Raw genomic sequence first — 15,716 nt, 5'->3', positions numbered from 1 at the left:
GATAAGAGAATAAATAAATTGTTTACGTTTAGTTCCAATTACTTAGTTTATGGAAGCATTCACATTTAGAGGATAAAATTGAAAATGATGTTTATTTCGATTGTAGGAAAAATGATATAGTATCACAAGTAATAAAAGATAAGAGAGAAAGAAAGAAAGAGAGAGTGAGTGAGTGAATTCTCTGTGGAATTTTTCTCTATTAGCATGAATTATTCGTTCTTCGCGCGGTTGAAAGAGGCCATATACTAGAATAAAAGACAAAATTCTGGTCGCAAAACTAGAGAACAAAGGTCCAGGAAGAATGAAATACGACGGAAAATGGGGAGGGTTCGTGGTGTCGAAAAATCGTGGCTATCGCATCTCGCCGGGCGCAATAACCAATCCACGAGTTAACCGCAATAGTATAAGTGGAATCGTGAAAGCCATTCGTCTTGCCGTCGCCGACGGCATTATCATATTTCCCAGCTAGCTTCGGAATCGTAACCCAACTCTCATCCCCCTCTTTGCATTCGTCCTTCCCCCTTCTCTTCTCTGATGCTGCTAGAATCTTCTTGCTCCTTGCGCTCGACCGCGGGGCGTCTAAATGGATAAATCTTCCTCGAACCAATTTCACAATTTCATTTGCATCGTGCACCCACCTCGACCGAATCCGATTTCGTCGACCTTATATCCCCGTCACTGAAGAGGGTAGTAAACAACTTCCGGTTATATCACCTCTTCATATTTACAGAGTACGATTATTATTTTTTTTATAATAAAAATATTTTCATCATTATTTTTCTCGATTAGCTATAAAAAAAAAAAAAATTATTCTCAAGGAGCATTATTATCTGAAATCAAATATTTATCCAAACATATGAGCCTGAAGAAATGTACGCAAGGTAGAGCTGTCTTTTGTAGATAACTCGACTAAGTCACCCAGCAGTAGTCGTGAAACACATTCGTATTACTTAACTCGGCGATAAACTCACCCCGGAGACCTGTAAGCCTCTAACCCTGTGCATTTTCACCGGCATTAAATCTGATTTGTCGCGCAGCACTATACGGCTACAATCTCGCGCAGTTGTTAATAAATCGTCATTTTTTTTCCGAAAGAAATGTAAATCATATTAGCTAAAAGATTAAACGTATCACTCAAAAAAATGGTTGGCTAGAACATCCAATAAGATTCACAAGATTGGGGATTAGGCAAAAAAATTTTTTTTAGCCTGATATTAATAGTCAATTGGTATGAAATTAATGGCTAATCGACGAATCATCCGCATATCACCCTAGCAACATCCGGATCACGGTTGGCCTGAACTAAATTTTATTCAAACTTTCAGTAACTCTAAATTTTTTTGTTGATTCTGAATTTATATTTTTTTAGCATTATTTTAAGACAAAAAAGAAAAAAATCGGCGGAGGGCTTTTTGAAATATACCATTTTAAAAAAAAAAATTTTTTTTTACTAAAAACTAAGTTACAGATTTATTTGAGTTGACTCGTTTTGTTTGTATTTTTTTTAAGCAGTCTAATAAATGTTAAGGTATTTAAAGGATAAGTAGGATTTCATAGCTGCAAAAGGTTTTTAATTTGACAAACAATGTACCGTTGACAAAAAAATATTTTATCGAACTAAATATTTGAAATATAATTTGTAATAAATCTGTAATAAAAATTACAATATTTTTTATACACATTTTAACGATTTATAAATGAAGTTAAATTTTAAAAATGTTTATGCAAAATATATAAACATGTAGCTTCAGATGTGCAGTGTGTCAGTATAATTTTGCAGCTATGAAATCCTACTTATCCTTTAAATACCTTAACATTTATTAGACTGCTTAAAAAAAATACAAACAAAACGAGTCAACTCAAATAAATCTGTAACTTAGTTTTTAGTAAAAAAAATTTTTTTTTTTAAAATGGTATATTTCAAAAAGCCCTCCGCCGAATTTTTTCTTTTTTGTCTTAAAATAATGCTAAAAAAATATAAATTCAGAATCAACAAAAAAATTTAGAGTTACTGAAAGTTTGAATAAAATTTAGTTCAGGCCAACCGTGGGATATTCAGGATATCCTACAAACGCTCTGGAGTTATCCACAAATTAGGATAACCATAGGATATTCCTGATATAAAGTGGATATCCTTTCCTGTCGTGTTATTTAATTTATAAGATCTTCTTCAATTTTAATTTCATCATAAAATAAAAAAAAAGCTACCAGTTACTTTATCAGATATAATATAAAGTAACTAAAATGACAATTATCCAATTAATTTACTCTATAGTACTTAATTCATATAGTAGATTTTAAAAGTTTTAATCTGAGAAAATTTCAGTTGAATGAAATTCGTTTCGTAATATAAGTATCGCAAACTTTCTCATTTGGGAAAAGTTCGCGCAAGGGTGATTTTCCCTGCAACCCAATTATCTTTCACCGATTGTCGTTTCGCACTTTCTCCGAATAAGCTTCCCATTGGTCTCTTTGCAAGAGTTCATGGAGTCCATATAGTCGATGGTCCGCGCTTCCAGATCCATAGTCCATAGCGTTCTCTACATGCCCGGCTTTCCAGTTCGCCTCTGCTATTTCCCATTTGGCAAGCGAGCCAGACCCAGCACTTTTGGTGCCAACCGATAATTGGACGAATCGTAGTCTTTTGGTCCCTTTCTCTATACTATATATTTCTCTCTCCCTTCTAAATCCTATTTCATCCATTGTCTATATATGTGTATATATTTATGTTTCCATCTTTCCCTCACGTAAATAAATCGAAATCTTTCAAGATTGATAATAATTTAATTAATAAAATACAATTTATAATAATTTAATACATAAAGAAATATTTATTTGATAATAGTCAAGTATAACTATTTGAATCAAATAAATTTTGATTTTTCAAAGTAAAATAGTTTTTAAAAAAAAACAAGTAAACTTTATTAGGCGTAGCAAAAAATAAGAACAGGTATACTGAAGCATGAAATTTGAAAATCGGATTTTATTTGTAGCACCTCAATTTCTTTTAAATATATTATATTTTTTCAAAAGATGCACTTTTAAAATTTGTTAGCAAAAAATTCTTTTTAAAATCTCCTTCTAGCTTGTATCGAAAAAAGACCACATTATATTATTCAAAAACCATTAACCCACATTGAAGAACTTTATATATTTATATTTAAGTATTATAATGGATATTTGAAAAAAGCTTAGTGTCCATCAAGAATATTACAAAGTATAATATAAAAAAACATTTTAAATTTCACGTAAGGACATTATTTTTCATTTTTAAGATAAAAAAAAAACCTTAAAAGTTAAAAATACGCGTTCAAATAGAGTATGGTCCAAAAAAATAAGGTTGAAAAGTTTTTTGCTCTCACCTATTAGAATTGTAGTATATCAAAAAAAAAAGGTATCACAATTTTTTTTTTTAATCAACATTAAATCATGCCTCCTCTAAGAGTATCCGAATATTCAGAATGTCCTACAAACATCAAGTATTATTATTTTATTCGGGAAAATTAGAATATACTAGGATTTTTGTGAAGTTCAAGTTAATTTCGAAATCATTTCAAGGTCATTGATGGTTAAATAAAGGTCATTTCAAGGACATTTAAGGTCATTTGAATGTCAAATCATGATTATTTGAACACTGTAAAACGAAAGGTATTAATTTAACCCCTTCGCAGTCCAGTTAAAAATCGCTGGTGGGCCTAAAACGGTCCGAAAAAAAAGTTTCCAAAAAAATATGACTTCATCATATTTAAGGTTTTTGTGGTCGCTGAATTCGAATTTGAGGTCAGTTTTTCAAAATTCAAAATGGCGGATCCAATATGGCGGACAAATTTTTAAAAAATCAATCCAATTTGCCTGAAATTTGTTACTCGGGGGTTTTTGGGGTCGCTAAATTCAAATTTTAAAAATTTGTCCGCCATATTGGATCCGCCATTTTGAATTTTGAAAAACTGACCTCAAATTCGAATTCAGCGACTACGAAAACCCCCGAGTAACAATTTGTGGTCAAAACGCATTAATTTTTAAATTATCCGCCATATTGGATCCGCCATTTTGAATTTTGAAAAACCGACCTCAGATTCGTAATCAGAGACCCCGAAAACCCCTGAGCAACGAGTTTCATGTAAATCTGATAAATTTTAAGTTTTCATGGTTGCCATTTTGGGTCCGCCATTTTGTTTTTTTGAAATCTGACTTCAAATTTGGATTCAGCGACCCCAAAAACCCCCGAGTAACAAATTTCAGGCGAATCAAATTAAATTTAGTATTATTTTTTTGCGATGGCCATATATGGCCACTTGCACAAAGGTGACACGACTTTTTCTGGCCACATATGGGCCCTGGACTGTCAAGGGGTTAATACCGACTTTAGGTACTAAATTGTCATTTGGTTCTATTTTGATACCTAAAATCGGTTCTATTTTAGTACTTTCTTTTTACAGTGAAGGACAAGATCATTGAAATGTTAAATAAAGGACATTCAAGGTCAAGTCTAGGTCATCCAAGGTTAATCAAGGTCAATTGAAGGTAAAGTCAAGGTCAGTCAAGGTCAAGTCATGGTCATACGAGGTGAAGTCAAGGTTATTTGAAGGTCAAATAAAGAACGTTCGATATCCAAGTAAAAGTCATTCAAGATCATTACAAGGACATTTAAGGTCCTTGCTTTATTAGATTTTTGCCCGTAGGATTGGAAAATTGGGATATCCGTAGAATATCCGTTTGATATCTTGAATATCCGGATGCTGTGAGGATTATCAGCGAAAGTATAAATCTTGTGCTTTCCTATTTTTTTTTTTATTCTTATCAAAATGATCGTTTACTAAATAGAGATTATACATAAACTATTCGACATTACTTTTACAATGGAACTTGAAAATTGAGCCTTGGAGATTAGCATTAGAGGCAATCACAAATTCACAGAGCATTAACCCTGCTTTCCAGAAGGCATGGAGAGAGAGAGAGAGAGAGAGAGAGAGAGAGAGAGAGAGAGAGAGAGAGAGAGAGAGTGGTGGTGGTGGATTCGAATAAGATACAAGAGGTAGGAAGAGATGGCTTGATGGGGAAATAGGGACCGACGAAGAGGTCAGAAGGGAAAGCATGCACTATCTGCAGATCCATGCTATTTGCACAAAGTGGCCCTCCCCCCCATCCACCGTAACCACCTACGTTTAGGAGGTCTAAAGGTAATACATTGTTTGCTCTTCGTACGCTAAACTAAACCGCATTCGGAATTAATTGCACGTTAGGAGGCCGCGGGATAATTAAAGCCGCCCGAATCCTCGACCGTTCCGGTTTGTTGCCACCGGATGGCTTCCGCCATTATGTCCGACAATCCCGCGGGATTTCGACCTTCTTATAATATATACGATCTCAATAATATCCGAATAAAAAATGCGATTGATCGTCACAAATTTTGGTAATTAATCACATACAATTTTACAGAAAATGGATATTTCAGAATGTTTTAAGGACATCATTTGATCCAATGAAATTAGGATATCCCTAAGCACAGTTTTCCTAAAAGTATCAAATTGAGACCAAAAATTGCATCAAATCTTTGCAACGTTTTGATGCACTCTTTAAAAAAGAGATCGTTTTGTGTATAATTTTTAGAAATGATACACGAAACGATCTCATTTTTTGATGCAAAAAATTTAATCAATTTATATCAATCATGGCCGAATTGAATCGACTCAAAATTAAACGAATTTTTTTCAGATATTTTGGTAATAGTACAATTGCGGAGACCATTTCACTATTTAATTTGAAAATGAAAATAACAGAAAATCAAAGACAATGTGCAATTCGATAATTAAAAAATGACAGCTTAGAAACATAACCTAAAATGCATGAGAAAAAATTTGTCGATAAAATCAATATAGTCGAGCTTTTTAGAAGGTAGATGGCAGCACTTATCTATTTTCTTTCTTTAAATTTTTTCTGAATCGTTTTTATAAAAAGCAAAACTGCCATCTACCTTCTAAAAAGCTCGGCTATATTGATTTTATCGACAAATTTTTTCTCATGCATTTTAGGTTATGTTTATAAGCTGTCACTTTTTAATTATCGAATTGCACATTGTCTTTGATTTTCTGTTATTTTCATTTTCAAATTAAATAGTGAAATGGTCTCCGAAATTATACTATTACCAAAATATCTGAAAAAAATTCGTTTAATTTTGAATCGATTCAATTCGGCCATGATTGATATAAATTGATTAAATTTTTTGCATCAAAAAATGAGACCGTTTCGTGTATCATTTCTAAAAATTATACACAAAACGATCTCTTTTTGATATAACTTATGTGCATCAAAACGTTGCAATAGAAAAAGATACAACCAAGTTTACTGTGAGATATCCTAAAATATCAATTTTGCTGTGATTATAAGACATCCATATTAAAATGTCCTCTTTTTTTGAGAATAGCATAAATTAATTGTACAAAAAAAGATGTCCAGGGGAATTCATATATATAAGATATTCATTTCATTTATCGAAAGGTTTTTCCCGCAGAATATAACAAATGAGCATGATTGCGCTAATGAAATATCGTATTATAATGGAAAGATAGAAAATGAGGGGAGCCAATGAGTCCAAATCGATCGACAGAAGATATGGATGAAAGGAGGAGGAGGAGGAGGAGGAGGAGGAGGAGGAGGAGGAGGAGACGAATTGAACACGATCCAAAAGCGCTTATAAACGAGTAACACCCATAAAGGGTAAGATATCGAAGGATTATTCCCATTATCATATATCTACCACAGGTTTTTTTTTTCTTTTTTTTTTTGTGCTAAACCCCGACAGTACATTACTCTCTGGCTCGCGGTTATCAATCGCGAAGTTCTTAGGGCAACGTGCCAATCGATTGGCTGCAAATCTGCCGTTGTAAAAAGTTGTGGACATTTATTCTTAAGATATTTTTCTAATTTTGTTTACCAAAGAAGTGGAGGAAAAACAAGTTTTATATAAAGAGAGGAAATATCGTTAAGAAGTTCGGAATCTATTGAAAATAATAATGTTGCAGTTTTTTTTTTTTCAAATATAAATAGCATTTTTTTAGTTTAGATTATTAAAGTCGTTGAAAGAATTTTATTGCGACAATAGTTTTCCGCTATTTTTAAGTAAATGTCAAGTACTTTTTTTTCACTTTTTCCTTAATTTCAATTATTCTAATTAAAAATATTATGAAAAGTAAAAATAATATTTATTCATGCAACATTTCCATTTTCTTTTTTACTTATTGAAAAAAAATTGAAAATGAAATTTATTTTAAATTTAAAGTTAGTAATTTTTTAAATTATTTTTATTCATTACTAGCAACATCTTTCGCACTATTTTGTAAATTACTGTTCACGCAAAAACAAACCTAACTTATCTTCTCCGCGGATAACTATTGTAGCGGTTGATACTGCAGTAAACTCTATAGAAAATTTCAACTAGCGCCTTCTTCAAATTTTTCTTTCCTCTAAAATTTGTTTCATTTACCGATATTTTCAAACTACATTCAGAGATTTTGCATTGTAAGATAATAAATTAGTTAGTTTCGTAGAATTCTAAATTATCAGCATTGGATTATAGTTTACCATTTTTGGATAATTAATAATAATATCTTAACATTACCTTCTGATAGTAAATTCATATTTGTTATTACAAATCATTATAAAAAAATGTTATTTTTAAGTTTTATTTCTTTCAATCATGTACAAAGATGTGAAAAAATAATTTAAAAACGTTTTTTGTACAAATTATAAGTAATAATACATAAAGTTTATTATTTTGTACAATTACAATATTGTCAGATTTTTATATTCATTAAATATTTTTTGCTTACATTATTTCTATTCTAATTGAAATAGATATTAAAATAAAATTAAATGTAATGGTTCATTAATCGATGAACAATATATAAAATATATTTGACAAGTGATGTATACCTTAAAACTATTTGATAAGTTTCTTTTAAACAATATAAATGTACAACAGAGTGCTGAATAAAAATTTCACTTATTCAGATTTAGAGAACTCTGATTCCAAATTTGATCCAAAATTTTAGATAATACTCGTAACTTTCACAATTTATTTTATACTAATTAATTAAATGAATATACATGGAGTCACTACAGAATTCATGTTAATTAATAAATAATACATAAAAAAATATTTATATTTCATTTCTAAAATCTGAATTAGTGATAAAAATTATCAATAAAAATTTGCACCAAAAAACAAAATTTAATAAATTAACTTAATTTATAAAAATCTTTGCTTTTTTATCACTAATTCAGATTTTTGCGAATAAATGAAATAATTTTTACTTTTTCAAAATTAAAATTTTGTTATAAAAATTACCAATTACAATTAATAAGGCAAGAATATATTTTTTCTATTCGTGAATCAGTTTTATATGTAACTTATGTGAAAGTTACATTATTTGCTTTCAAACTTTATAATATTGTTCTTACCACAAATATAAAAAAAAAAATTTTTTTTACAACCAAAAATCATAAATATTTCAACCAGCCATGTGTGACGATAATTCAGAACTGTTTGTACTTGTTAAAGTGCTTTGTTCAAGATTTTGTTTTGTCAATTTTGTATCCAACCATGCATTAATGACAGGGAAATTCTTTTCGCTCCACTGTGTTTCTCTTTTGATATTTTCTAGAGCTTCTTCAATAATAGTTTGGAATTCATTTTTGAATTCCTCTTGTTTACTGGCATATAATTTAGCAACTTTTTCATATCCTTCTTGTGTATTAAATGATGAAATTGCAGTATTAATAATTCGATTCCATAGATTTGGATGTGCGGCAAATCTAGTTTTTACCACGTCCCAATGATCAGCTAAGAAATCAAACAATGTCGTATATCCGGTTGCACTTCCTGTTAATGTACTTGCTATCAAATGTATATCGGATGTTGAAATGTTGGGGTTTTGTTCAATAATTGTTACTTGTAGTAATCTGCAATAAAAAGAAATTTTATTAATCTCATGATAAAGCTAAAAATTCCCCGAGTGGTGAATTTCAAGCGAATCTAATCACGTTTTTAAATAATCTTCCGCCATATACTTAATTCGACATTTTGAATTTGGAAAATATATCAGATTTGTAAATAGCGATTCTAAAAACGTACCTTCTTATTTTATAACAATCTTTGGGACATCCTGCTAGGGTTTTCAAAAGATAAGTTCTTTCGCTTTGTTTTCTTTCATTGTTCTGGGGGAAATTAATGACACGCTGAAGTCCAAATTCCCATTCTTCTGTTGTACCCCATTTAAATACCGGACAAAGGAATTCATTTGCAACACTGAAAAAAGATTAATAACGTTTTTTGTTATTAAATGCATTTTTTGACATGTTTTTTTATGAGATTTTTTATCCACTTATATACCATAACAGCATCCGGATATTCAGGATATCCTACGGATGTCCTAGAGATAACCGGAAAGTAGGATATTCATAGGATATCTCAGGGATAACCATAGATATTCTGAGAATATCCTAGAGATATCCAAATTTCCGAATACGGATAGGACGTCCATAGGATATTCATAGGATGTCTCAGGGATAACCATAGATATTCTGAGAATATCCTAGAGATATCCAAATTTCCGAATACGGATAGGACGTCCATAGGATATTCATAGGATGTCTCAGGGATAACCATAGATATTCTGAGAATATCCTAGAGATATCCAAATTTCCGAATACGGATAGGACGTCCATAGGATATTCATAGGATGTCTCAGGGATAACCATAGATATTCTGAGAATATCCTAGAGATATCCAAATTTCCGAATACGGATAGGACGTCCATAGGATATTCATAGGATGTCTCAGGGATAACCATAGATATTCTGAGAATATCCTAGAGATATCCAAATTTCCGAATACGGATAGGACGTCCATAGGATATTCATAGGATGTCTCAGGGATAACCATAGATATTCTGAGAATATCCTAGAGATATCCAAATTTCCGAATACGGATAGGACGTCCATAGGATATTCATAGGATGTCTCAGGGATAACCATAGATATTCTGAGAATATCCTAGAGATATCCAAATTTCCGAATACGGATAGGACGTCCATAGGATATTCATAGGATGTCTCAGGGATAACCATAGATATTCTGAGAATATCCTAGAGATATCCATATTTCCGAATACGGATAGGACGTCCATAGGATATTCTGAAATGTTTTGTTGCTGTTAGAGTATATTGAAAATTGTCAGTAAAAAACAAACAAAATATACTAACGGATTTCCTTTGTCTGGTTCCTCATCAGTGAGCCATTTTTTGAATTGTTTTCTTGCTTCCAAAATGCAAGGCTCATAACCAGCACGACATAGAAAGATTTTTGATAAGCCTCTCATATGCGTTTTCCATGAAGGATCACTAACTTGTTCACTTTCACTTAATTCAGTGTATAGAGGTTTCAATAAGCTGCGAATATACGCCTGTAAAGGATAATATTCTAAAATATTTTCAATCAATAGTTATTAGTCCTAGGGATATTATTTGGTCTAGGGAAATTAGGATATCCCTGATATACCCTGCAAAAATCCTAATTTCTTCAGACAGAATATCCATAGGAGATTCTAAATATCCGGATGCTGTTAAGATTACCTGAAATTTGACATAAATATCAGATCCTTGAATTCTTCGTCCAATATGATCGATCATGGTAAAAACAGGCTCCCAAACAACATGATTTCTTTCATTTTTTAAGAACAAAGTCATATTCAATGCAATATCGAAACATAGTTCATTGGCATATGCAAGATTCCAAGAATCATGGAACAATTTTGCTCTGGTTAAGGGTGGAATTCTTTCACGATCAGGTCCTTGGAGAAATTCAGATAATCTTCTCCAATTTAGAGAATCATAATTTACTGGGAAAGGACCTATAGTAAAGCAGAATTAAATATTCCTCATTATCAAATTTCTAGAATAATAATTATGACATCTAATTGGAAATTTAATCCAATTCTATAAAATGAATATAAAGAGGATTTTCCCTCACATCACCGGATATTTAAGGATATCCTTGGGACATCCTAGGAATATGTATTTAATTCCAGCTGTTTGGACATCCTTAGGATATCCTGGAGATGTCCTAGGATATTATCTGGTTAGCCAAACCGCCGGAAGCAAATGGATATCCATAGGATATCCCAGAGACATCCTTAAATATCCGGTGCTGTGAGGGAAAATCCTCTTTATAATGTACGAATAATATAACTTATCGTTATTCCCTTACCAATTTCTTCTGGATTAACAATGATAAAACTGTTTGAGGAAACGAAATCATTCATAGTGACATTTACTCCTTTCTTATTGCGTTTTATTGCATCATCCGAAAGCAGCCACACTGTAGGTTTAGTATTACTTAAATTTAATCGCTCTTGAGAAATCATAACTAATGGAATGTACCATGTTAATCCATTTTCATAATTTGAATATTTTGAAGGACCCTCTCTGAGATAACGTTTCTAAAAATATTTATTTTCATCTATTTAATATTTGTTCACATATTTGAATTAATATTTATTATAAATATAAAATAACTAAATAAAATAGCAGTGGTAAAAATAAAGTTTTCATTAATACATTTTTTTTTTTTGACTTGCTATGTGTTTTTTAATGAATTACAAACTAAGCATACGATTTATTTTTATTAAAAATCACGAGTTACTCTTGATATCAATGTGAAAATCAAAACGTGAGAAATGAATGTGTGAGTAAAACAATAATGGTCGGTGAAGAAATGTCTTGCGATTTACTTGCGTGATGTTGATAGTTCCGGTGTCGTAATCACGTTTGACCGTGACAAGTGGCAATCTGTCCTGATCAATCCAAGGGTCTGCAACTTTGCTTAGGGTTGTACCCGCCGGAAGATAACCAGTTCTATTTGCCACTTCATTCATTGCCTTATAAAAGTCTGAGTAGAAATAAGTCCTTGGTCCTATATGATGATTCATTGTTGGTATACTAACAATGAAAAATACATTTATTAAAGGCTAATTGGTATTTTTTTTTCATGAAATTACTATTTTTATTAATACAATTTTATTTTATTAAATAAGTAATGAAAGATAGTTTTTAATAATTTTTTTTTTATTAAATCCTTACTTTTCAATGAAACTTCTTATACCAGCCCTGAAATTTTCCATTCCAAGAGTGTAATTAAACATTCGGAATAATAATTCGTCTGCAAACAAAATATTAAATATTTTTGATTCATGAAAGTATATTTGCCTAAGAAAGTTCAACTTTAAAAAATTATAAATAGACTCTAGAGAAGAGTGATAAATACATACATTTGGCACATCTTGAGTCTTTGATAATGCCAAATCCATTGCTACGAACACTTTTACCATATCCGTAATATAGAGAGTATAAAACGGTCATTGGCCACTTTCCTTCCAATTCATCTGGATTAAGCTGATGGCAAAATATTTTAGAATCATTATCATTGTAACATTTAAAAAAAAAATTTATTTTTTCATAATTTCTATTCATTTCTCTTACATCCATTGTTGTCATTGATGCCAAAAAGGAACTAAAAGCTTTGCCCATTAATGCATCAGTTGAACGAACAGGTGTTGTGGATTGTCCTATCCATTGATGTATTATTTCATAAGCCGTGTTCCATATTAATGGACTACTTATGTCACTTTCTCTGTAAAATTTGTAATTTTAGTCTTTAGTTGATATTCAAATTTCATCAGTAATAAATAATAAATACACACTTGAAAAACATTAATCCCCAATTATCTGACGCTTTTGCAGCATCATATTTGGGCATTGCAACCACATCTAGTTTTGTCAAACCTGTTGTACTGTTAAAATAGGTTTGCAAATAGTTGACAATTCTGACAATTTTATCTGGAACTTGTTTTAATGATTCCACATAGCCTTTTCTTCCCCAAACACGAATTTCAAATTTATCTTTAGATATTTGATCCACACTATTCGTGGGAGTTATACTTTCAAAATCAAATATAACAAATGCCAGCTGATTAGTTTGCATTTCTGGTGATTGTGCAAATTGTCTGCATGTTAAATTTGGTTCTCCGGGTCTTCAAATAATAATTTGTTTTTGTAATTATTGCTCGAAAGTCACTAATTTAATATATAATTATTATTCAAATTACTTACACGTCAGTTTCTCTTACTACAGGCATATTGGATAAAGCTGTCATATTTTTTGGATAAATTAAACTAAGTTGATAGGTTGCTTTAAATGTAAATCCATCAAAGGACGGATATACTTTTCGGGCATTATTTCGTTTCATATATGTTGCTAAGAATGTGCTGAAAATTTTATCTCGTTTAATGAAATCATTTGAAAATAAGATTTTTTTTCTTGCAATTATAATTGGTTACCAATCTCGGTTAATCTCTAACAGCATTCGGATATTCAAGATATCATACGGATGTCCTAGGAATAACCGAAAAGTAGGATACCTATAGGATGTCTCATAGACATAGATATCTTGAGGACATCCTGGAGATATCCAAATTTCCAGATACGGATAGGATATTCTGAAATATCCGTTGCTGTTAGGGATAAAATTAAAATATTAAAATAAATTATCTTACTGGCTTTTTCCATCACCGTCAATGTAGTCATTTCTGAAAAGACCTGCAGTATTAGTTGTTGACATATTGCCATAGTAAGTAATATCTATTTCACAATTTGCTCCTGCCATTAAAGTGTCATTGAAGTTAATTGTGTACCATGAAATTTTGGGTCCTTTACCCATTTGCACTACGGATACTGTTGAAAGCTCCTCTCTTTAAAAAGAAAATTTTAAATCTCAACCAACTAGTTTAAGAATCATTTTTAAGGATTTTTAACATGAAATTTAAATATAAATAAATGTAATAAAGAATAAAATCTTACGGAGTTGAATAGGCGTTACTGAATTTTGTAAATTTAACATTGGCGTGTACAATTTCAAGATCACGGCCAACATTAAGAACAATTTTCTCCGTTGGTCTAATCCACGTAACGTTAATTCGTACCCTACCCTTGAATTTTGTTTCATTGATAAAAGGTTGAATTTCTATTTGATAGTGAAGTGGTTTTGTCTCACGAGGAAGTTTATTTTCCACTGGTTCTTCTATATCGTAAATATCAACACTTCGTTTCGATCTGTACCTCTCCTGCTTTAATTTTAAATTACAATTAAATTCCAACTGTTGTTGGTATTATTTATTTTAAACAAATTTTATTATAAAAATTTTAATTTCTCTTTCAAAACAATGAAAAAAAAATTTAGTACTTACCTGGTACAAAGCATTGCTTACAGCAAAGAAGAAAAAAATAGACAGAATAAAGGCTGTCCGCCCCATTATTATTACTTTGTTTGTTACCTAAAATAAAATTCGAATTTATATTTTCAAAACATTGTCCAAGGAGTGAGAAACTTAATCAGAAATTGATTTTTCCAGGGCAAATTTCAAAAAAAAAAAAATTTTTTAACTCAATTGTAATTTAAAGACATGGATAAAATGATTTGAAAAAAATGTGAAGAATTTATAATTTGAATAGAAAATTTATTTTTTGAGAATAGATCTTAAAAATTGAAGGGAGGAATAAGAAAAGCACTATATGTGTGTCCTTGACTTCAATCACGAGTTTTTTTTAAAAAAAAAAACAATATCTCACCTAATAAATAATGAAATATAAAATTCTTCACTGAGTGCAAAAATAAAAAAAAAATCGGCCGCGGTTGAACGTAGTTGTCCGCGAACTGGAGGCTTTAACTTCTTCTTCCTGGATTCGTAGCTCAAATGAAATATCAAGGGTCGAGAAAAAAAAAATAATTTGCCACGTGACATCCGCTCAATGAGAGACAAATCATGGGTTTGAAACGCTTACCCACTTAGAAGTATTGCGATAGCATGAAGCAATGGGTCCTCCATTATTCAATTTCGGACTGCATATGTCACACATATATATGACAAAAGGGGACTAATCGCGATGGCTAACGGAAGTACGTGCGAGATAAAAGCCAACCACGTCAATGGCCAATCCAGGAGTGTCAATGATAGGTGCTAGTAACTAATGGTACCAGTAACGGTACCAGTGGTAAAAAGAAATTATCCTCTGACGTTCATAGGTATATCTTAATTTCTTTGCTCCATTGGCAAATGTAGAATAACAAAAAGTATATAACAAAATTCAAAGAGGGAGGATATTTATTTGACAATAATTATTATGTCAGTGATTGAATGTAGTATCTATTTTTCTGTGATTACACTAGTGGTATACCTACATTTAAATTGTTTCGATGCCATAGTTACAATTTCTCGCTTTTATTTCATCTTATTTTTCGATCAATATAATTTTAAGTGGGTGCATTTTTAGAGCAATTTAATCATTAAAATACAAAGTAGAAATATGATAGGTATTAATTTATTAGTTCGTTTCTTATTTATTAACCTTTTAAAAAGATTGGTTTTTATTTAAAATTTTAGCCTAGCGAATTTCGAAATCTCTTATTCTGAATTTATAAAGTTGGATTTTAAAAATATAAAATATCGGCTCCAATATAGTTGTTTAAAAATTTAGCAGATTCAGGTACATAAAGCTTGGTACGGGTTTTTTTTTTAGATTACAAAAGCCAATTCGTGTTTCAGAAACTGTTTGCAAACTATTTTTAAATCACCAAATTTGCTTTAAATTCTTCATCCAGGTTG

General features: G+C 31.0%; 1 protein-coding gene across 2 annotated transcripts; it reads right to left on the bottom strand.

Moving 5' to 3' along the window:
- Window positions 1-7,666: 7,666 nt before the first annotated feature.
- LOC127289572 (aminopeptidase N) lies at window positions 7,667-14,875 on the bottom strand. 2 transcript variants are annotated; one of them, XM_051317566.1, is made up of 15 exons: window positions 14,683-14,875; window positions 14,301-14,387; window positions 13,915-14,180; window positions 13,611-13,805; window positions 13,167-13,322; window positions 12,758-13,087; window positions 12,537-12,687; window positions 12,326-12,449; window positions 12,138-12,216; window positions 11,789-11,996; window positions 11,266-11,497; window positions 10,632-10,909; window positions 10,263-10,462; window positions 9,134-9,307; window positions 7,667-8,961 (listed from the first exon to the last, which is right to left on the bottom strand). In XM_051317566.1, exons 2-15 carry the CDS (start codon window positions 14,364-14,366, stop codon window positions 8,511-8,513), a joined length of 2,910 nt encoding a protein of 969 aa, XP_051173523.1. In that variant the 5' UTR covers window positions 14,367-14,387; window positions 14,683-14,875; the 3' UTR covers window positions 7,667-8,510. The 2 variants fall into 2 exon arrangements, with proteins under 2 accessions (XP_051173523.1, XP_051173524.1); XM_051317567.1 differs by having other exon boundaries at window positions 13,915-14,177.
- Window positions 14,876-15,716: the final 841 nt, after the last annotated feature.

This window comes from Leptopilina boulardi, unplaced genomic scaffold (assembly GCF_019393585.1).
Source record: "Leptopilina boulardi isolate dan_hultmark-lab unplaced genomic scaffold, ZJU_Lbou_2.1 LbouV2_48, whole genome shotgun sequence".
Lineage (NCBI taxonomy): Eukaryota > Metazoa > Arthropoda > Insecta > Hymenoptera > Figitidae > Leptopilina > Leptopilina boulardi.
Note: the sequence above shows the minus strand (reverse complement) of the source record. Positions and strands in the feature narration are given on the sequence as shown.